Source organism: Nerophis ophidion, linkage group LG06 (assembly GCF_033978795.1).
Source record: "Nerophis ophidion isolate RoL-2023_Sa linkage group LG06, RoL_Noph_v1.0, whole genome shotgun sequence".
Lineage (NCBI taxonomy): Eukaryota > Metazoa > Chordata > Actinopteri > Syngnathiformes > Syngnathidae > Nerophis > Nerophis ophidion.
In genome coordinates this window covers 17406414-17429011 of record NC_084616.1, presented here as the reverse complement: position 1 = coordinate 17429011, position 22598 = coordinate 17406414, and the positions used below count along the sequence as shown (strand labels likewise).

Below are 22598 nucleotides of genomic sequence, written 5' to 3'. Positions count from 1 at the left end.
CCTTCACGAGACTTCCGGAAATCATTTAGTGCATCGTATGTGAGAAAACCGAACCGTCTGCAGAGTCTGCTTTTTTTGTTTTCATGTTCACTTCAGGTTTTCGATGCCACCAACACCACACAAGAACGCAGGGAGCTCATCCTCAGCTTCGCAAAGGAGAACGGCTACAAGGTTTGTTTAGTCCACACCAACAAGGCTCCGCAAACCTAACAATTGTTTTGTAACACGACGACATGGCTCCTTCAGGTTTTCTTTGTGGAGTCCATCTGTGACGATCCTCAGATCATTGCTGAGAATATTAAAGTGAGTCAGCTTCGCGTGTCTGTGCACATAATCTGGACTAAAACTGGACAGTGTGACGTTTAATTTTTTTTTTTTTTTACATAAGCAAGTGAAGCTGAGCAGTCCCGACTATGTCAACTGCGACAAAGACGAGGTCGTGGCAGACTTCCTGAAGAGGATCGACTGTTACAAGCAGACTTACGTGGCGCTGGACGACGACGAGGACAGGTAGCCTCCGCAGTATTTTGTTATGTTTCTTATATTAGTCAGAAATTAATCTTTCACTTGCTTAATCAATATCAGTGCCATTGATTAAAAGCTGCTAAAGCAATTACGAGGGAAATATACACAGTTTATTAATCTTACAATCAGATTGCCTTGTCATCTGGGTCGTTCACAGCCAGTTGGGGGTACGCTATGGAGGAACTGCAAAGATTAGGATATACTTTGATGTAATAACTAAAAATAAAAATATATGAGTAAAATGTAAACATACATATATACCTGTGTACATGCGAATCTTTGGGTGTCCCACGATTCGATTCAATATCGATTCTTGGGGTCACGATTCGATTCAAAATTGCTTTTTTTTTTCAATTGAACACGATTGAAAACGATTTTTTTCCCCGATTTAAAAAGATTCTCTATTCATTCAATACATAGGATTTCAGCAGGATCTACCCCAGTCTGCTGACATGCAAGCAGAGTAGTAGATTTTTGTAAAAAGCTTTTATAATTGTAAAGGACAATGTTTTATCAACTTATTGCGATAATGTAAATTTGTTTTAACTATTAAACGAACCAAAACTATGAATTATTTTATCTTTGTGAAAATATTGGACACAGTGTGTTGTCAAGCTTATGAGATGCAATGCAAGTGTAAGCCACTGTGACACTATTGTTCTTTATTATTTTTATAAACGTCTAATGATAATGGTATTGAGGGATTTATTATCAGTGCTATGCTGAAATTATAACTAATATTGATACTTTTGTTGATAAGATTCATTTTTGTTTCACTACTTTTGGTTTGTTCTGTGTCGTGTTTGTGTCTCCTCAATTGCTCTGTTTATTGCAGTTCTGAGTGTTGCTGGGTCAGGTTTGGTTTTGGAATTGGATTGCATTGTTATGGTATTGCTGTGTAGTGGTTTGTTGGATTAAGTAAAAAAATTAAAATAAAATAGATTTTTTTTAAATGATAATCGATTCTGAATTGCGATTCATATTCGAATCTATTTTTTCCCCACACCCCTAATATATATATATATATATATACACATATACATACATACATACATATATACACTAGGGTTGTCTCAATACCAATATTTTGGTACTGGTACCAAAATGAATTTCGATATTTTTCTAAATAAAGTGGACTACAAAAAATGGCATTATTGGCTTTATTTTAACCAAAAATGTTAGGGTACATCTAACATTTCTTTATTATTGCAATTTTGCCCTTAAATTAAATAGTCAACATACAAGAAAACTTGTCTTCTAGTAGTAGGTAAAGTGAAGTGAAGTGAATTATATTTATATAGCGCTTTTTTCTAGTGACTCAAAGCGCTTTTACATAGTGAAACCCAATATCTAAGTTACATTTAAACCAGTGTGGGTGGTACTGGGAGCAGGTGGGTAAAATGTCTTGCCCAAGGACACGACAGCAGGGACTTGGATGGCGGAAGCGGGGAATCGAACCCGGAACCCTCAAGTTACTGGCACGGCTAATCTACCAACCGAGCTATTCCGCCTCCAAACAAACAAAGGCTCCTAATTAGTCTGCTGACGTATGCAGTAACATATTTTGTCATTTATCAATCTATTATTTTGTCAACATTATGAGGGACAAGCTATAAATTTACTTAATCTACTTTTTCATTTAGTGTTATGTTCTGTATCAACATGTTTATCTACACTTCTGTTAAAATGTAATCACTTATTTTGTTTGATACTTTACATTAGTTTTGGATGATACTACAAAACAAACTTTAAAAATGTATTATTCTACTTGTTTATCTGCTTATTTTCCGTTTCAACGTGTTCTATCTACACTTCTGTTAAAATGTAAGAATCACTTATTCTTCTGTTGTTTGATACTTAACACTAGTTATGGAGGATACCACACATTTAGGTATCGAGCCGATACCAAGTATCAGGATCATACATTGGTCATAATATAAGTTCTCATGTGTCCAGGGACAGATTTCCTGAGTTTATGAATATAATATGATTTTCTTTTAAAAAAAAGAGAAAAAATACAACGATGTAATCATAGTAGTATGGAGTAGATACGCTGTTGTACTTGGTATCATCACAGTGGATGTCAGGTGTAGATCCACCCTTGGCGTTTGTTTACATTCAGGGGTGCTATCTTTTGTCAGCGGTGACGCCAGTGAGCTTTTGTATCGTCCTGTAGTGAAGCATGTTTAGCTGTTCCTCCTCCTGTAGGCACGATACTTGTAAGAAACTCACTTTGTCGCCATGGAGGCGAAGATTGAAGCTAAAAGACTGCTGACTGCGGATGGATGTTAGCTGCTAACTGGCTAGCTATGTCTTAAAGCAACTCTGCCTGAGGGCGTTTCTTTAATTTTTACACCAAAATGCGTCCATTCTCCCTTTTCTGTCGACACACTGTGTCTGCTTGTAAGTACTCTGTGGGCGTGCGCTGCCGAACCTGCTCCTCTGCTCGTAAAACCAGCACTGTCAAAACATGATGTCATGCCCGGGAAGCGTTACTTTTCAAACATAGTATACAGATGTAGCGACCAACTGTAGTTACTGACAGTTGTTTTCTGAAGTGTTCCTGAGCCCATGTGGTGATATCTTTTACACACTGATGTCGCTTTTTTTAACTTTGCGCCCTAGGGATCGAAGGTCACGGGCATTGCTGCTTACGTGCAGTGACGTTTCCAGATTCTCTGAACCTTTTGATGATATTACGGACCGTCGACGGTGAAAACCCTAAATTCCTTGCAATAGCTGGTTGAGAAATTTTGTTCTTAAACTGTTAAGGCGATTTGCTCACGCATTTGTTGACAAAGTGGTGACCCTCGCCCCATCCTTGTTTGTGAATGACAGAGCATTTCATGGAAGCTGCTTTTATACCCAATCATGGCACCCAATGAGCCTGTTCACTTGTGGGAGGTTCCAAATAAGTGTTTGATGAGCATTCTTCAACTTCTTCAGTCTTTTTTGCCACTTGTGTCCGCTTTTTTGAAACATGTTGCAGGCAGCAAATTCCAAATGAGCAAATATTTGCAAAAAATAAAGTTCACCAGTTCAAATATTAAATATATTGTCTTTGCAGTCTATTCAATTAAATATAAGTTGAAAATGATTTGGGGGTTTTTCTACCATTTACACAACGTGCCAACTTCACTGGTCTCGGGTTTTATAGATGAAACTGCTTTTTAGCCCGTCACACACGGTGTTTGTCGTCCCGACAGGAACTTGTCCTACATCAAGATCTTCAACGTGGGCAGCAGGTATCTGGTGAACCGGGTCCAGGACCACATCCAGAGCAGGATCGTCTACTACCTCATGAACATCCACGTCACACCGCGCTCCATCTACCTGTGTCGCCATGGCGAGAGCGAGCTCAACCTGGTGGGTCGCATCGGAGGAGACTCGGGGCTGTCGGCTCGCGGCGCCAAGGTAAAGAACCTCACTTTGCGTTGGTCAAGCGCTCTTTCTCGTTAAGACTTGATCTCTGGTCAGTTTGCCAGCGCTTTGGGAGCGTACCTGCGGAAGCAGTGCATCAGCGAGCTGAAGGTGTGGACCAGCCACATGAAGAGGACCATCCAGACTGCAGAAGCTCTGGGGGTTCAGTACGAGCAGTGGAAAGCTCTCAATGAGATTGATGCTGTGAGTAGAAACCAGGCCGACATTTTTACTCCGTTCCTCCCTTTGGTGGCTTCATGCACGTCCATGTTGGCTTTCAGGGGGTCTGCGAGGACATGACCTATGAGGAGATCCAGGAGAATTATCCCGAAGAGTTTGCACTGCGAGACCAGGACAAGTACCGCTACCGCTACCCTAAAGGAGAGGTGAGCGTCGTACACCGACAACTTTTGACCTCAGTTCTGTTATTTTCTTTACATCATTATTGTCAAAGTTTGTTGCTGACGAACCCCAAGATGCAGATAAGGAGGCAGGCATTGAAAAGGAAAATATGATTTAATTAAAATACTAGAACAAGAACAAACAAAAGAGTACTAACAAAAGGCAAGCACGAGGCGGATAACAAACTTGGCTAAGAACAAAAAACACTTGGTGTGGCATGGCGGAACTATGGCATGAATAGAGTGAAGAGAGGTAGACAAAGCTACAAGCGACAAGACAGGTAGTGGTGACATCGACACGACAATAATCCAGCCTCTGACTGGAGGAGAAAACAGGTCTAAAAAGGAGCGGGCTGATTGACACCAGGTGTGGCCAGGTGCCAATCAGCCGCAGCTGAGGGGATACAGCACTCAGGGAGACAAACAGGAAACTGAGCCAAAATAAGAGTGCTGACAGGAACTAAAGACAGGAAATGGCGTGGCGCAGTGGAATAGTGGCCGTGCGCAACCCGAGGGTCCCTGGTTCAATCCCCACCTAGTACCAACCTCGTCACGTCCGTTGTGTCCTGAGCAAGACACTTCACCCTTGCTCCTGATGGGTGCTGGTTAGCGCCTTGCATGGCAGCTCCCTCCATCAGTGTGTGTGAATGGGTAAATGTGGAAGTAGTGTCAAAGTGCTTTGAGTATCTTGAAGGTAGAAAAGCGCTGTACAAGTACAACCCGTTTATCATTTATAAATACTACATACACACACAGAGGAAAAACTAAAACACAACCAAACTGCCTGACAATTACATGCTCCTGTGCTCGTAAACCAGCAATGACTCGACGAGACGATGACAGGGGCGGGGGTTCCGGTACTTTTTAGCGGCGGTACAGTACCGATTATGATTCATTAGTATGGCGGTACTATACTAATACCGGTATACCGTACAACCCTACTATATGTATAATCATATATTACTCATTGTTAAAAGCGGCCCTCTGAAGGCAACCATAACTGTAATGTGGCCCTCAATGAAAACGAGTTTGACACACCTGCTCTAATGCATCCTATATACCGTATTTTCCGCACTATAAGGCGCACCTTCAATGAATGGCCTGTTTTAAAACGTTGTTCATATATAAGGTGCACTGCATTTTAAGGTGTATAGAATAGATGCTACAGTAGCGGCTGGGGTTTCGTTATGCATCCATTAGATGGAGCTGCCCTAAAGGAAACGTCAACAAAACAGTCAGATAGGTCAGTCAAACTTTATTAATAGATTACAAACCAGCGTTCTGATAACTCCGTTCCCTCCCAAAATGAATAAACTGACTTTTCCCCGGGGTAAAGTCAGTGACGTGGCATTTTGTTTATCTTTTAACAGCAAAGTATAAAATGTAGTGCAACATTTATATCACATAGTACAGGGGAACTTTCCCTCGATTCTATAAAAATGAAAAAAATGGTCTGATACTGTTATGGTAAATCAAACGTTAGTGCAATCACAATATAGTGACACTCGAAATAGTGCAAAGCAATAACAATATATCAATAACTCAACGTTGCTAAAACGTTAATGTCACACAACACAACACACAAAATAAACATGTAAATCTCACTTTAAACTATTCCTCAACGTTAATGTCACACAACACAACACACAAAATAAACATGTAAATCTCACTTTAAGTTATTCCTCATTCACGAATACCTCAAATTCTTCTTCTTCAGTGTCCGAATTACAAACCTTGATTCCATATGAGTTGGGAAATTGTGTTAGATGTAAATATAAACAGAATACAATGATTTGCAAATCATTTTCAACCCATATTAAGTTGAATATGCTACAAAGACAACATATTTGATGTTCAAACTGATAAACATTTTTTTGTTGTTGCAAATCATTAAATTTAGATTTTGATGCCAGCAACACGTGACAAAGAAGCTGGGAAAGGTGGCAATAAATAATGATAAAGTTGAGAAATGCTCATCAAACACTTATTTGGAACATCCCACAGGTGTGCAGGCTAATTGGGAACAGGAAGCTCTACATAAAACAAGAATGGGAAAGAATTCCACTTTCAAAGCTTCAACAATTAGTTTCCTCAGTTCCCAAACGTTTATTGAGTGTTGTTAAAAGAAAAGGTGATGTAACACAGTGGTGAACATGCCCTTTCCCAACTACTTTGGCACGCGTTGCAGCCATGAAATTCAAAGTTAATTATTATTTGCAAAATAAAAAAAGTTTATGAGTTTGAACATCAAATATATGGTTTTTGTAGTGCATTCAATTGAATACGGGTTGAAAAGGATTTGCAAATCATTGTATTCCGTTTATATTTACATCTAACACAATTTCCCAACTCATATGGAAACGGGGTTTGTAAACAGTTGGCCGAATATGGCATCCAACATGCCCGTCTCCGTTCTAGTTTGTCCTCCAACCGTAGCCATCTCGCTTTGTCCTCTCGGAAACTCGGTTTAGTCTTCTTTACTTGGCGCAGGTCATCTTGTTGCTTCCTCCACTTCCGCACCATTGATTCATTAATGTTAAATTCTCTCGCTGCTGCCGTGTTCAACTACGGGATTGATCGCCTTGAGTTTAAACTCTGCGTCGTAAGCGTGTCTCTTAGTAGGAGCCATTTCGGGGTCTTTACATAATCACACAAATGGATATGAACGCGTCACACAGTCATATATCCCGGCATGCACTGCGCGCTTCTTCTTCTACGGGGGTAAATGAAGTCGGCGACTGCTTACCGTAGTTGCGAGACCTGTTGTGGCTTAATATTGGTCCATATATAAGGCGCACTGTCAACTTCTGAGAAAATTTGAGGTTTTTAGGTGCGCCTTACAGTGCGGAAAATACCGTTCATCATTTTAATGCATCTCTAACAAACAGTTACTGTACTTTAAATCAGTGGTCCCCAACCACTGGCCCGCAGAAGAATTTTTTATTAATTTTTATAAAAAAAAAAAAAAAATGTTTTTTATTTTTATTAAATCAACATAAAAAACACAATATACACTTACAATTAGTGCACCAACCACAAAAACGTCCCTTTTTCATGACCAAGAAAAAAAAAAAAAGGACCCCCCACCCGGGCCGCGGGACAAATTATTAAGCGTTGACCGGTCCGCGGATACAAAAAGGTTGGGGACCACTGCTTTAATTGACTGATGTACCATATTTACTAGGGGTGTTGGAAAAAATTGATTCGAATCGAATGCGTTGTGCGATTCAGAATCGATTCTCATTTTTTTAAAGATCGTTTTATAAAAAAAAAAATGTTTTTATTTTTTTTCTTATCAATCCAACAAAACAATACGCAGCAATACCATAACAATGCAATCCAATTCCAAAACCAAACCTGACCCAAAACACTCAGAACTGCAATAAACAGAGCAATTGAGGAGACACAAACACGACACAAAACAAACCAAAAGTAGTGAAACAAAAATGAATATCAACAACTGTATCAATATTAGTTATAATTTCAGCATAGCAGTGATTAAAAATCCCTCACTGACATTATCATTAGACACTTGTAAAAAAAACAAAAAAACTTGACAACACACTGTGTCCAATGTTTTCACAAAGATAAAAGTAATATTTTTGGTTTGTTTAATAGTTAAAAAAAAATACATTATTGCAATCAGTTGATAAAACGTCCTTTACAATTATAAAAGCTTTTTTTTTTTTTAAATCAACTACTCTGCTGGCATGTCAGCAGACTGGGGTAGATCCTGCTGAAATCCTATATATTGAATGAATACAGAATCGTTTTGAGTCGGAAAAATATTGTTTTTGAATCGAGAATCGAATCGAACCGGAAAAAAATCGATATATTATCGAATTGCGACCCCAAGAATTGATATTGAATCGAATCGTGGGACACCCAAAGATTCACAGCCCTAATATTTACGCACACTTAATGGTGAATGTACTGTGATTGTGTGCATCTGTGCTAACCAGTCTTACGAGGACCTGGTGCAGCGCTTGGAGCCGGTCATCATGGAACTGGAGAGGCAAGAGAACGTCTTGGTCGTCTGTCACCAGGCGGTGATGAGATGCCTGTTGGCGTACTTCCTGGACAAAAGTGCAAGTGAGAGCAAGTTAACCGTGATCGCCACAATTTGTGTAGAGTTTGTTGACTTATGCGGGCGTTGTGTTGTGTCAGACGAGCTGCCCTACCTCAAGTGTCCTCTTCACACCGTCCTGAAACTCACACCAGTGGCTTACGGTGAGTCATTCATTATGACCTACAAATCTACAGTATGTCCATGTCAAACCTCCCTAAAATGGTGCCATCATGGCACAGGGTGCAAAGTGGAGTCGGTCTTCCTGAACATCGAGGCTGTGAACACGCACCGAGACAAGCCGGTGGTGAGTGACCACATTTGTTTTTTTTAACTCCAGGAGGCTTTTCAATGAAGTGTACTTGTTTCGTCAGAACGTGGATGTGGACAGAGACCCGGAAGAGGCCCTGGAGACGGTCCCAGAACACATCTAGATGGACAAGAACGCCAAAGACGAGCCAGTTTTGACAGGCGCCTGGTTCTTTTGTGTAAAACTACATGGATCTCATGAGACCATGTCAAGACCTCTGCCTTTACAAATATAATAACACTCAAGAGAGATACTTATGTAACCAGCAACCAGTTATAAACTTGTCGCTATGGCCGACAAAAACAGAGTCGTACTAAATCTGAAGAAATTTTTTTCCTGTCAAAAATATTAATTCAAAACTACTCAACATATTAAAGAGCGGTGGTACTCAACCTTTTTGACCTCAGGGACCAACTTTTCCACTGCAAAGGGGACCGGGGGCTACTTGAATGTTAAGACTGAACTAGATGAGGTGTGAATGCTCCAATGCTGAAGTTGAACTGAAATAATGACAGAATGTAGTATGAATGTAAGAATATATTTTAAATGTTAAGGACTTTAAATTTCCAGGAAAAACAGAATTTGGTTTGGAACTTGGGAAAGTGTTAGTTTGAATGTCCAGGATTAGTGGAATATGTTGATGTTGGAATGGTTTGAATCGGTCAAAAAAGGTGGGAATAGTGGAAGTTAAAAAAATAGACAATTCATTTTGAATGGGGAAAATGTCGCTGAAAACTGGGAATTCTTGGAAATCGGGGAATTTTTTTTTAAATTGTTGAAGGAGAGCACACAATTTTGATCAGGCTGAATATTTTGAAGTTGGAACGGTTTGAATCGGATAGAAAATGTGTGAGTCGTGGAACTTTGACAAATGTCCCATTCATTTCAAAAGGAATTTCATGGATATTTGAGAATTTCGGGAAAAGCAGGATTTTTGGGGGGAAAATGTTAAAAGACTTGAATGTTTTGAATAACATAAAATGGTTGGTGTTGGAATTTTTCAAATCGGTCAAGAAATGTTGAAGTAGTATCATTTTTAATTGAGAAAATGGTATTAGGAATTCCAGGAATACAGAGAATTATCTCCGTTTTTGTCCTGATTAAGAGGAATGTTAGACGGTGGAACTGTTGAAGTGGGTTGAAAAATGTGGAAGGAGTAGTCAACAGAAAAAAGGGTTTGAAAAAAAAAAAAAAAGAGTTCAGCGAATTCCTGGGAAAAATTTTTAACTTGGAAAAATGATAGTTTGAATGTCCAGGATGTGGAACATGTTGAAGGTGGAATGGTTTGAATCGGTTAAAAAATGTGGAATTGGTGTAAGTTTGAAAAATGGATAATTTATTATGAATGGGAAAAAATGTCCCAGAAAGTCTGGAAATCCATCCATTCATCCATTTTCTACCGCTTATTACCTTTTTGGGGTTGCGGGGGGCGCTGGCGCCTATCTCAGCTACAATCGGGCGAAATAGGCGCCTGGAAATCTGGATTTTTTTTTTCAAGGGAAAGCCATCGATTCCTGAATAGGCTGAACAGTTTGAAGTTAGAATGGTTTGAATCGAATGAAAAATGTGGGATTTGTGGAACTTTGAAGAATGTCCCATTCATTTCAAAAGGAATTTCATGGATATTTGAGAATTTCGGGAGAAGCAGAATTTTTGGGGGGAAAATGTTAAAAGACTTGAATGTTTTGAATAACATAAAATGTTTGGTGTTGGAATTTTTCAAATCGGTCGAGAAATGTTGAAGTAGTAACATTTTTCTATTGTACTACGGAATTTCAGGAAAACTGGGAATTATCTTAGTTTTTTTTCCTGATTAAGAGGAATGTTTGGCCGGTGAAACGGTTGAAAAATGTGGAAGGAGTAGTTGACAGAAAAAAGAGTTTGGGAAAAAAAGGGAATTCCTGGAATTTTTTTGAACTTGGATAAATGATAGTTTTAATTTACAGGATGAGTGGATTATGTTGAAGGGGGAATGGTTTGAATCGGTTGAAAAATGTGGAAATGGTGTAAGTTTAAAATAATTGATAATTTATTTTGAATGGGAAAAAATGTCCTGGAAAACGTGGAATTTTTTTTTTAATTTGTCAAGGAAAAGCCCGCGATTCCCGAATAGGCTGAACAGTTTGAATCAGGTGAAAAATGTGGAAGGTAGAGCGTGCCAAAATCTGGAGAAGCAGAATAATGCTTTGGAGCATTCACACAAATTAGTCTTTAATTTAATTGTATTGATTAATTATATTTAACCTAATTAGTTAAAAACCTTGTCAAATGATATGAAAGAATATGTTGATCACAAAGATTATTTAACAAAAACCTTAGGCTTGGGTCAGACTGAATATTAAAATAAGTACTAGTCAAATATACTGCATGTAAAAGTGTAAATATGAAAGGTAAATAAATCTACATAGGAAATGTTTTGCTAAAACAAATATATTAACGTATGTTTAAACTGTCAATACAATTAAAGTACAAATGAAAATACAGCTTCTTTACTTTAGTCATATTTTTTGCGCTTAAGAAACCTCTTTGACTTTAACTACAGACTTTTGTGTTTGTTTGATATTGTCATTACTGCCACAAGTGGTGGAAAAGTGTATTACAACAGAATACCACATGAAAAAGAGATTTTTTTTTTTTTTTTACAGTTAGCACTGTTATTGATAATAGTTTTGACAATGAAGGTGGAGCCACAAATTATTTTCTGATATTCAATAGTGTTTCTCACCTTCTTTATCAAAGTGCTTATTTTTGCAGTCATATTTATTGGGGGGGGAAAAAACAGACTGAGTCGCTAACCCTTGGGATTTTTTGGACCCCAAATTCAGCCGAATGACACGCAGGCAAACTCACTGGTTTGTTGTGCGAAACGTTCGGCGAAAACTTGCGATTTTGGAATAAATAAGATCCGCTTCTTCCTACTCCTTTCCGGACTTGTGTTTTGCACATAATGTTCAATGTTACTTTTAGGCATGTTTCAAACTAAAACACTATAAACGCAGCGCAGGTGTACGAACAAATACACATCTGACTCTGATTATTATATCTGTAAAGGCAGAACTTCTGATGCAAGCCTGACAAAGTGCAATCACAGGTGCTAAAAAAAAAAGGGTATACAAATGACCTTTACGTGAATATTCAAATATGCACTTTACGAATGCTCAGGGATTAAGTGACCTAGAAAGAAGACATTTCACACACCTGCATGAAAATCCTCATTTAGTTGCACCCTGATAATTTAGGTAATCAATCCCATGGCGGGGCATCAGTTACCATGGTGACGCTGCAGTCCTGGTCCCGCTTAAATCACGTGACCCGTTTGATGTTTCAGTCTGCTGTGCTAATTCTGGAGAAGTACACACAGCAATAAAAAGCACAATAAGATGCGGTCACATGACCCAATGCAGGAAATGGATGATGCTTTTTGGACTGTTTACCGTTGGAAGTCGTGAGGGAAACCAAAACTGAGCCATAATCACGCCGACCGTCCTGAGACTCCACAATGTGCCTGAGATGAAGGTTAAAAAAAAAAAAAAAGACATAGCAAAGTCCATGCAATGTACAGTCTAGGACACAGGTGTCAAACTCAAGGCCTGGGGGCCAGATCTGGCCTGCCACATTTTATTTTGACCTCGAAAGCTAAGAAATAAGTACTTTGTATTTTCTTTCTAAATATATTATTGTTTTCCATTTTGACAGAAAAAAACAATATATGATCATACATTCAATGTTTTTGTTGAACAAGAAATACATTTTATCTGCTGGACTTATGATTTCAACGCAAGTTATTCAAATTGTCAGATTTCATAATTAAATTTTACATCGACTTTATGAAATTTACTATGGTTTTGCAGCATTTTACTGTACATGAAAAAAACAGTACCACTGTTAATTGACCATCAAATGCTGGCAAATGAGCTGCCAGGTTTTAACTGTAAAAAAGGGTGGTACCGTTTTGCTCTTCACAATAGTACACGGTAAAATCTAGTTTTTGTTTTTAACGGTAAGTTGCCAGAATGTCAATGAAAAAAATGCAGTTTTATATTTACTGTAAAAAACACTTTTGTACCATGAAAAACATTGGTACAGTTTTTTCCATTTACAGTAAAATGCTGGAAAAAAAACTTTTACGGTAAAATTTTTACGACTGTCTTGTCAGTTTTTATTGTAAAATCCAAAATAAAAAAAGTTTTACATTGTACATTAAGAAATCACCAAATGCATAGGCAATTGTGTAATAATATCACTCACTGTTAGTGGCAATATGGCCCTCAAAACGAGTTTGACACCCCTGGTCTTTTCGCGGTGCAATAACAAGCCTTTTAGTAAAGTGTCCTGTTCAGCCTTGTAGTGAAACGTATTTCCTCAGATCTCGTTTGCTTTGCTGCATTTGAAACGTGCACAAACTGGAAAAAAAAAAAAGGTCCAACACGATGAAAATGTCAGTGCAACCATTTAGCACTTTTTATTCTCCCACACATCTGATGAAAGGATATAAAATATTAAAAGAATAAATAATATATGCTGTTCAGTGTTTTTAACGAGAGTATGTGACATGTATGTGGAATGTTTTCCTCACTGTGAGAAAATACATGAAGCCTCCAATAAAAGAGTAAAAAAAAAAAAAATATGTGGCGTCATCTTTGGCTGCTGGTGCTGGCCTGACTGCAGTTTTGGCTGCTGTGAGCTTCTCTGTACTGCTGCGTCCAACTCTGGGGGTCCTGGTCGTGAAGCTGAGGACACAACATCAGCAAGTCAGGTTTCAACAGAAAAGTCCAATATAAAGCTGCAATGGAAGCGGAGCACAAGAGGTCATATAACGTATTTTTCGGACTATAAGGCACATTTAAAATCCTTTCATTTTCTCAAAAATCGACCGTGTGCTTTATAACCTAATGTACGGAATAATTCTGGTTGTGCTTACCAACCTTAAATACATTTTATTTGGTACATAGTGTAATAAGTATGACCAGTAAATGACAGACACACATTAGAGATATGTGTAGACTGCAATATGACTCCAGTAAACACCAGAACTTTAAATGTTCCGTTGAAAATATAAAACATTACACACGCAGCTCAAAAATCTGTCAAAATGTTATAGTACAACTTTGGGGGGGGGGGAGCATGGCCTGCGGACCTGCAGCGAAACAGGGTGTGCCAGGACCGGCGTCGAGATCAGCGACAGGTGCGCAGATGGCCCAATTGGGCCTGGCTATCTAATCACCTGTCGCTCTGTTAAAAGGCAGCAGTCGGAAGGAGAGAGTGGTTGGAGTGGGAGGCAGAGAAAAACATGTAGACACGTCAAACTGAAAAGTCCAAGATTATATTGCTAGAAAGCAATCTCTGCGTGGTTGGGTGAGAATACAAACTGTCTTTATATCAATGCTTGGTAGTCAGGAGGAATCACGGAAGAGAACTTCCACACAGACGTACTGTGCTTCAATATACGAGTACCGTATTTATCGGATTATAAGTAGCAGTTTTTTTTTCATAGTTTTGCCGGGGGTGCGACATACACGTCGGAGTGACTTGTGTGTGAAATTATTAACACATTATCGTAAAATATTAAATATTAATATTTATCTCATTTGCGGAAGAGACAAAGAAAATGTCAATCGTCACACACACACACGTCAGCAATCGTCAACCAATAAGAATTTGGCGGGGGCGGGTCATGGCAGAAGTGCATTGTGGGTCATGGGATGCTAACTGCTATATGCTACTGCCGTAGCTATTAAAATGGATCATTTCAACATTGGCGGTAACTTATAAAAACTGAGAAGGGCTGAACAAAAATGGCACCGAAAAGGAAATCAAGTACTGCAGATTACAAGCTGGACGTAGTGAAATATGCAACAGAAAACGACAAAAGGAAGCTGCGCATACCTTTTGAGTTGGCAAAGTTGTTTAGAAGTGACACAGAGGAAGAAGATTTCATGGGATTTATCGATTAGGAGTGACAGATTGTTTGGTAAAGGTATAGCATGTTCTATATGTTATAGTTATTTGAATGACTCTTACCATAATATGTTACGTTAACATAGCAGGCACCTTCTCTGTTGGTTATTTATGAGTCATATAACGTACACTTATTCAGCCTGTTGGTCACTATTCTTTATATTAAATTGCCTTTCAAATGTCTATTCTTGGTGTTGGATTTTATTAAGGCCCCGCGATGATGTGGCGACTTGTCCAGGGTGTTCCCCGCCTTCCGCCCGATTGTAGCTGAGATAGCCGCCAGCGCCCTCCACGACCCCATAGGGATTAAGCGGTAGAAAATGGATGGATTTTATCAAATTAATTTCCCCCAAAAATGAGACTCCAGTGCGACGTATATATGTTTTTTTTTTCCTTCTTTTTTATCCATTTTCCGCCGGTGCGACATATCCTGAGCGACTTATAATCCGAAAAATACGGTTTTATTATGGTGTGTGTATATAAGGACCGCAAAATTACACCTATTAGCAGACATTATCTGGCGTTTTGATTCGCGATATTATGCAAAACCAACTTTTCTTACCTTCTGATGTGTATTCGGGATCTGCATAAGTCCTGAAAAATTGCGCAAATCCGCCATTGTGGTCCATGCCTACACCTTCTTACGCCTTTTTGTGTGACATTCATCCTCTGCAGTTGCCATTTCTAATATAAAGTAGTACAACATTTTTACTTGTATCGGTCAGTAGACTCACCATGGAAGCACTAAAAACTAAAGTATTCACCAAAGGAACTTTATTTATTAGAGCGTTCCGGTCGGACGGTTTTTCACGGGACACATTTCCGGCGTTGTTGCACTAGTGAGCCACAGATGAGGAGATGCTGCTCCTTTATTGATTGAAGTAAAGTCTGAATGTCATTAAAACAGTTAGCTACATCTTTTTTACACTTCTACCACTCCCGTCCTTGCACGCTACACCACTACAACATAGATGATGGGGAGAAGACGCTGTCAAAGGTGAGCCACGTAAACAAGACCGCCCACAAAACAGCGCATCCTGAAGAGACTGTCAGAAAGCGAATTGAAAATGATCTGTAAAACACCATCTATTCAACATTTTGACCAAAAAAAACACCATTACGTGTTATGTAGACCACAAAGAAGTATTTTCCATTTAGAAAAAAGTCATAATATGGCGACTTATAATCCGGTGCGCCTTTTGTATAAAAATAGACCCGCTCATCAGCAGCGCACCTTAAAATGGTCCATAAAATACGGAAATTTGTGGGTACGAAAAAAAAAGTTGGGATGCAAACGCTCGCATTTTTTCCCCACTTGTACGACAGTTGATATTAAAATGTGATTTAAACATTGCCTGTACTAGGGCTGCAAGATTCATCGACAAACAGAAATCGAGGTTTTAATTGGTGCCATTATTAAACCACAAGAGGAAAGGGTTTTTTCTCCGCCGTTACCTGAGTGACGGACCTGTTAGCCAATCAGAATTGTTGAACCTCGCGTTCTTGACCTCCTGGCCAATCAAATGTATTTGACGTGAAACAGCATGTTTGTGTGCGCGGCAGTGATGACAGTCTCGGATTGTCCCGAAACCAATATTTTGGTACCGGTACCAAAATGTATTTTGATACTTTTCAAAATGAAGTGGACCACGAAAATTGGCCTTATAGGCTTCATTTTAACCAAAAATTTAAGGGTACATTAAACATGTGTTTATTATTGCAATCCAAGAACAATTTTGTTCTTAAATAAAATACTAGTAGATAACATGTCTTTTAGTAGTAAGTAAACAAAGGCTGCTAATTAGTCTGCTGACGTATGCAGTAACATTGTAGATTCCTAAAGTAGCCTTCAGCTTGACGCTCCTCTACTATCACATTCACTCCGCTTGCTGCGGCAACAACAAAACAAAACTCCAGACGTTCTTCTTGGTTTGTATGGTTTACTTGTGATCTTAATAATTCAAAACATAAAACAGTCACGATGTGGGAACAAATGAATGACAAAATAGAGTTCCTTGCAGTACTAGTTGGAAAAAGTATGAATGAGAATAAGTATGAGTGAGTTCAAAAAACTGTGTGGCTCGATTCCACCGCACCCGACAGCAATTACCCATAACACCTTGCGTCCAAAAACCCCCTTACCACACAGATCCTTCCGCCACATATGCACTTAAAACAGTTACATCATCAAATCATTTTGACAAATGTAATAATTACAATTAAAGTGAGCTTTATATACTTACTCTAAGCATTCAATATATCAATTTTCTTATCATGCAAATAAAGTAAATAGTCCCCTTTTGGCTGAATAAACATAAAGTACCTTCCATAAAATGTAAATGAACTTAAACAGCATTTAGGCTCCTACAAACATGTGTCATTTATCATTCTATTTAGTCAAAATTATAAAGGATAAGCTGTAAAAAAAATATTATTAATCTCCTTGTTCATTTACTGTTAATATCTTCTTTTTTCCTGTTTTAACATGTTCTGTCTAAACTTCTGTTAAGTGTAATTATAACTTACTCTTCTGTTGTTTCATTCTTTACATTAGTTTTAGATGATACCACACATTTGGGTATCGATCCAAAGCCAAGTAGTTACAGGATCATACATTGGTCATATTCAAAGTCCTCCTGTCCAGAAGCGAATTTCCTGTGATTATAAACCTTATATGAATTTTTTTTAAAAAGGAAGAAAGATTTTGTGACGATAAAAAATATTAATGTAATCATAGTAATGTCAACTAGATATGCTCTTGTACTTGGTATCATTACTGTGGATGTCAGGTCCTCGTCCTGCAGGGCTGATACTTGTAAGAAACTCACTTTATTTATCACCATGGTTGTGGGTGATTTAGAAGTAGCTAAAACACTGCGGATAGACGTTAGCTGCTGGTTAGCCAGCCATGTCTTAATGCACCTCTTCCTGAGGGCGTTTCAGTGTTATATCTTCACCTTTATAATCAGTTTTAGACCAAAATGCTTTCGTTCTCCCTTTTCTGTCTACACACCGTGTCTGCTTGTAAGTACTCAGTGTGTGCACGCTGCCGAACATGCTCCTCTACTCGTAAAACCAGCAGTCATGCCTGTAAAAAATAAATAAATTGTGAACCGTACTTTTCAAACAGGATAAAATACTGTTGTTGATTCAGTAGTACCGCGATACTATACTAGTACCGGTATAAAGTACCACCCTCAGGCAGTCAGTTCGCCAATAATAATGAGTCAATCGAACCATACATTAAAAAGGAGGTTGAAATGCTTCCGATAAATTGCTGTCTGTGTGTGTGTTTCTTCATCTTTACTTTAAACAGGAAAAAAAAGAGGTCTCTCTCTGCACGTTCATTTAACAGAATCAATTGAACAGTGAGCCATCTTTTCAATCATCCACAGTGTTTTCTGTGTGGACGGAGAGCAGGACTTCTAGCTTACACGCACGCAGGAGTCAATACTCTCTAGTGAGAAATTCCACAAAGTAACAAAAATGAGGTAAAAATAACCTGTTGTGGTTATATTTCATTTTCAACCTAGGTGGGCAATATGAGCCCACCATCACGGACAAGCGAGCGAAAATGGCCTGGAAAAAAAAAAAAAAAAGACAATACCACCTAGATTTTTCCAAGAGGGATAACAAATGCCCTTCAAAATGTCCAATATTTATTTAGGTTACATTTTTGCTTACAGAAATGAGAGTCCATTTTACTGTTGTTTATTTATTTAGGAGAGCTGAAAGTTATTTACCTTTCATTTACAGTAAAATGGTAAACAACTCGACAATAATGAGAAATACAAGTTTATTCCTTTTATTTTGTTGCTTTTATTGTATATTATGATTACATTAAACACCGTATAGTTTTATCGGTTGTTTCTTCAGTTTAAGAGCATGATGTAGACAAAAGCTCAGAGTCTGCATTTAGACAAGTATTGTTGAAATTAAATTATGCCATATTGTTCAAATATGTGGCACCTTGAGACAATAATTTGTTGATTGGCAGTCTAAAAAAACATGTCACTCATTATTTTTTTGCAGTTGTATGCATTTATATGTAAAAAAATTAAAATAGCAAATCCAATCGCAATTTGGGAGGGAAAAAAAATCGCAACATTGTTTTTCTTAAAATCGTGCAGTTCTAACCTGTACACCTTGTAACATTTTTATGAGGGCCACAGTTTATCCTGACATTATTAGCAATGGCCAAGAGTGTTTCCATATACAAACAAAACAGAATGCAACATCTTACAAAGGTTGGTGGTTCTTTTGTATTAAGGCATGAGAAAGTACTCACTTGACCCATGAACTCAAGGATTTTAGTCTTGGACACTTCCACGTCGGCACGCTGTCCCCAGCTAAACTCGTACTCAGGTGGGTCGGTGTGAGAGACACGCACATACTCCAAGTACCTGTTAAACACACAAAAATAACAATATACTTGCAGCTCTACAGTGAGGACCATGAAAAGGTCCCTACCCTGCTCATTTCAGGGGCTTGTAAAAAGATATTGGATACCATTGGGGCACCACAGTAAGTTTAGATTGAATAATGCAGGATTAAAAAAAAAAAATCTTGTAATGGTTTTGTCAATGAAAAATATCAAAATGGCCCCCGTATCCTTTGATTTTTAGTTTGCGGCCGTCAGTGGAAAAAGTCTGGACACCCCTGAAGTACAAAACCCAAAACCAGTGAAGTTGGCATGTTGTGTAAAGGTAAATAAAAACAGAAAACAATGATTTGCAAATCCTTTTCAACTTATATTCAATTGAATAGACTGCAAAGACAAGATATTTAATATTCGAACTGAGAAACTTAATTTTTTTCTTTGCAAATAATCAATGTAGAATTTGATGGCAGCAATTCATTGCAAAAAACTTGGCACAGGGGCATTTTTACCGCTGTGTTACATGGCCTTTCCTTTTAACAACACTAGATGAGCTTGGGCCCAGCGGCGTTTCTGGGTGTTGATAAATGGCTTTCACTTTGCATAGCAGTTTTAACTTGCACTTCAACTGTAGTCACTTTCTGAAGTATTCCTGAGCCAATGTGGTGATATCCTTTACACACCGATGTCGCTTTTTGATGCAGTACCGCCTGAGGGGTCGAGTGTCACAGGCATGTAGTGATTTCTCCAGATTCCCTGAACCTTTTGATGATATTACAGACCTTAGATTGTGAAATTCTTAAAATCATTGCAATAGCCCTTAGAGAAATATTGTTCTTAAACTGTTTGACAATTTGCTCACACATTTGTTGACAAAGCGGTGACTCTCGCCCCATCCTTGTGTGTGAATGACTGAGCATTTCATGGAAGCTGCTTTTGTACCCAATCGTGGCACCCACCTGTTCCAAATTAGCCTGTTCACCTGTGGGATGTTCCAAATAAGTGTTTGACGAGCATTCCTCAACTTTCTAAGTCTTTTTTGCCACTTGTGCCAGCTTTTTTGAAACATGTTGCAGGCATCAAATTCCAAATGAGCTGATATTTGCAAAAAATTAAGATTTCCAGTTATAACGTTAAATATATTGTCTTTGCAGTCCATTAAATTGAACATAGGCTGAAAAGGATTTGCAAATCCTTGTTTTTTGTTTGTATTTACGATTTACACCATGTGCTAACTTCACTGGTTTTGGGTTTTGTAGAACATGTGAAAAGTTTCAAAAGCAGGGCAGGGAGCCTTTTAACGCTACAAGAAAAGGACAAATGTTTGGAGAGTGCACATGTCCACATGCATTACTGAGGTCATGTGGTCTGGTGCATGCTCCTGCTGCTCTGTGGTGTGGTATAAACCAGAGTCTATGGTCTGAGAGAAACTGGCTCTGAACACACCAGCGGGGACAGAACACGTCGCCACTCTTTGTAAAGTGAATGGCATATTCAAACACACAAAATAAACCGGCAAAAAATGAGCCGGTCTCTGCCATGTAGTGAAATGTGTCTAATGTTAGATTCCATGCTTTTATTGTCATTGCACTAAATATACGACAAAACTACTAGCATGCTTTTACTCACCTTTTATGAGCCAAAGCACATATTTTACATGACAAAAATCTCACAGTCGACCACCAAGTGCGTTATGACTTATTCTTCCATTGTGTTTGTCTTTTGTGAGATTGAATAAACACCGAATAAACACACTTCCTGTCTTTAATTTTTGAAGTGGAAATTTAATAGGCCTCTACCAACCAAATGCTTTGTACAAAAAACTAAATATAAAAACAAACAGTTCCAGCCCTAGTACCTCGAGGGGCCTGAAAAATCCCTAAATATGGTGACAAAGATGCTAAATTCTCAACTAATCCCTCCTGCTACTACTTATTCTCTGGCAGACCAAGGGTCTCATTTATAGTTTGCATCAGTAGGTTTTAAATTGGTATTTGCTTAGCTGTGGACGCCTCGGTGGAGCTGACCTGGCTGAGCCCGGAAAAAGATCTCCCTTATGTCTATCTGTTCATTTAACAAATCTATTATACCCACTCGACATCTGTTGCAGCCAAATACTGATGATCTGCAGTCCCTTCTAAAGGTTGCTTGAAATTACGTAATACATATTATGAATGTGCCTGTTACTACATTCCATATATACTTACAGTATGTATACAAAACAGAGGTTTTTTTCCCCCAAGAGCGTTTCATAGGCGGAACAAAGTGACTCCCATTAGCTGACTTTTGCTAACAGTTTTTACGATTTAGAGTGCATAATAAAATAAGTGTGCTTATCTTACATAATGATTGTGAATGATAGGCAAAAAAAAAAATCCAGTTTAAATTGGATGTCCCTAGTATGTATGTCCCTCAACGTAACAAGCATCTTAATTTATATTTGCATTTTTAATTGTAATACATTAAATGTATATATTTCTATTCATTTTGGTCCTGGGCGGTAGCAGCCAGTCTCTCTCCAAGTTTGGAAATTTGCTCCAGTGTTAGGGAAATCTCGATTCTTGTGTATATCTTGCGTGTATGGAAAGATTGACAATAAAGAATCTTTGAAGTTATTTCACAATCTGCAAATGTCACCTCCCTTAGTGGGCGCCATCACCATCTTTATTTCACAGTTAGTCCAAAACAAGGTCTTGAGCGCCAAATTGATGACAAGAGTGCATACAAGTGTGAGCAGCATGGTTTTATAGATCTGAGTATTTTCTTGCGTATGTAGATCCTGAGGTTTAGAAGTATGCAAGGTTTTGGGTTGGAATCCATGCAGTTTTATTAACAAGGCCCAGGTATTAGTAGGTGGAGTTACAATCAGCAAAGAACTAAAGCAGGCTTATGTCAAAGTTGTAATGCAGTAAAAGAAAATAAATATTTCAAAGTCCTTACCTTTGACGCACAAACTCGTCTGTGATCAGCTTCTTAACGTCTCCAAAGCATTCATGGCTTTCACTGCAAGGGCGAGTTGTGTTAAACAAAAACAAACAACAGGAAAGCACACGGGCCGATACACGATTGTTAAATAAATCTTACGCGGAGTCAACGTTGAGTTTCTTGAGCGTGTTCCAGATTAGGCCTGTAGAAGCAAACAAGCAAAGCGGTGTTAGCTTGGCAGAGGGTAAGATCAGTGTAGCTGAATCTCAAAAAGCATACGTCAGTCTACTGGGCTGCCTCAGACTCTGGATTTTCATAGTCCAATCTGATTGGTTGGATTTTGCCCGTAGTTGACCATCAAGTCAAATGTATGGCGTCTTTTTAAAGAAAAACAAACAGCCATTGATATGTGGTAGTGTATCCTGACTGGTCACTAGGTGGCAGTAATGTCACATGGATGAGCTCCAACACTTAGATATGGCTATTACATCCATCCATTTTCTACCGCTTATTCCCTTTTGGGGTCGTGGGGGGCGCTGGCGCCTATCTCAGCTACAATCGGGCGGAAGGCGGGGTACACCCTGGCTATTACAAAGTTCATTAATTTAACTTTGA

General features: G+C 38.6%; 3 protein-coding genes across 10 annotated transcripts in view; 1 reads left to right on the top strand and 2 right to left on the bottom strand.

Annotated features, from left to right (window-relative positions):
* LOC133554303 (uncharacterized) overlaps positions 1-709 on the bottom strand; it is a 117072-nt gene extending 116363 nt beyond the window's left edge. Inside the window, exon 1 of the mRNA XM_061902873.1 lies at positions 649-709. The gene's annotated coding sequence lies outside the window, so the exon portion shown is untranslated. The remainder of the gene's footprint in view (positions 1-648) is intronic.
* LOC133554305 (6-phosphofructo-2-kinase/fructose-2,6-bisphosphatase-like) overlaps positions 1-12267 on the top strand; it is a 42793-nt gene extending 30526 nt beyond the window's left edge. For all 4 annotated transcript variants that reach the window (XM_061902878.1, XM_061902877.1, XM_061902880.1 and 1 more), the window contains exons 5-14: positions 97-171; positions 247-303; positions 389-510; positions 3732-3939; positions 4003-4149; positions 4227-4331; positions 8309-8438; positions 8514-8576; positions 8655-8719; positions 8787-12267. In XM_061902878.1, coding sequence (XP_061758862.1) covers positions 97-171; positions 247-303; positions 389-510; positions 3732-3939; positions 4003-4149; positions 4227-4331; positions 8309-8438; positions 8514-8576; positions 8655-8719; positions 8787-8846 — 1032 coding nt within the window. In that variant the 3' untranslated portion in view covers positions 8847-12267. The remainder of the gene's footprint in view (positions 1-96; positions 172-246; positions 304-388; positions 511-3731; positions 3940-4002; positions 4150-4226; positions 4332-8308; positions 8439-8513; positions 8577-8654; positions 8720-8786) is intronic.
* An 888-nt stretch (positions 12268-13155) lies between these two features.
* ndnl2 (necdin-like 2) overlaps positions 13156-22598 on the bottom strand; it is a 30040-nt gene continuing 20597 nt past the window's right edge. For all 5 annotated transcript variants that reach the window (XM_061902885.1, XM_061902886.1, XM_061902883.1 and 2 more), the window contains exons 7-10: positions 22143-22185; positions 21999-22061; positions 18969-19083; positions 13156-13452 (exon numbers count right to left, since the gene is read on the bottom strand). In XM_061902885.1, the coding sequence (XP_061758869.1) occupies positions 13357-13452; positions 18969-19083; positions 21999-22061; positions 22143-22185 (317 nt within the window). In that variant the 3' untranslated portion in view covers positions 13156-13356. The remainder of the gene's footprint in view (positions 13453-18968; positions 19084-21998; positions 22062-22142; positions 22186-22598) is intronic.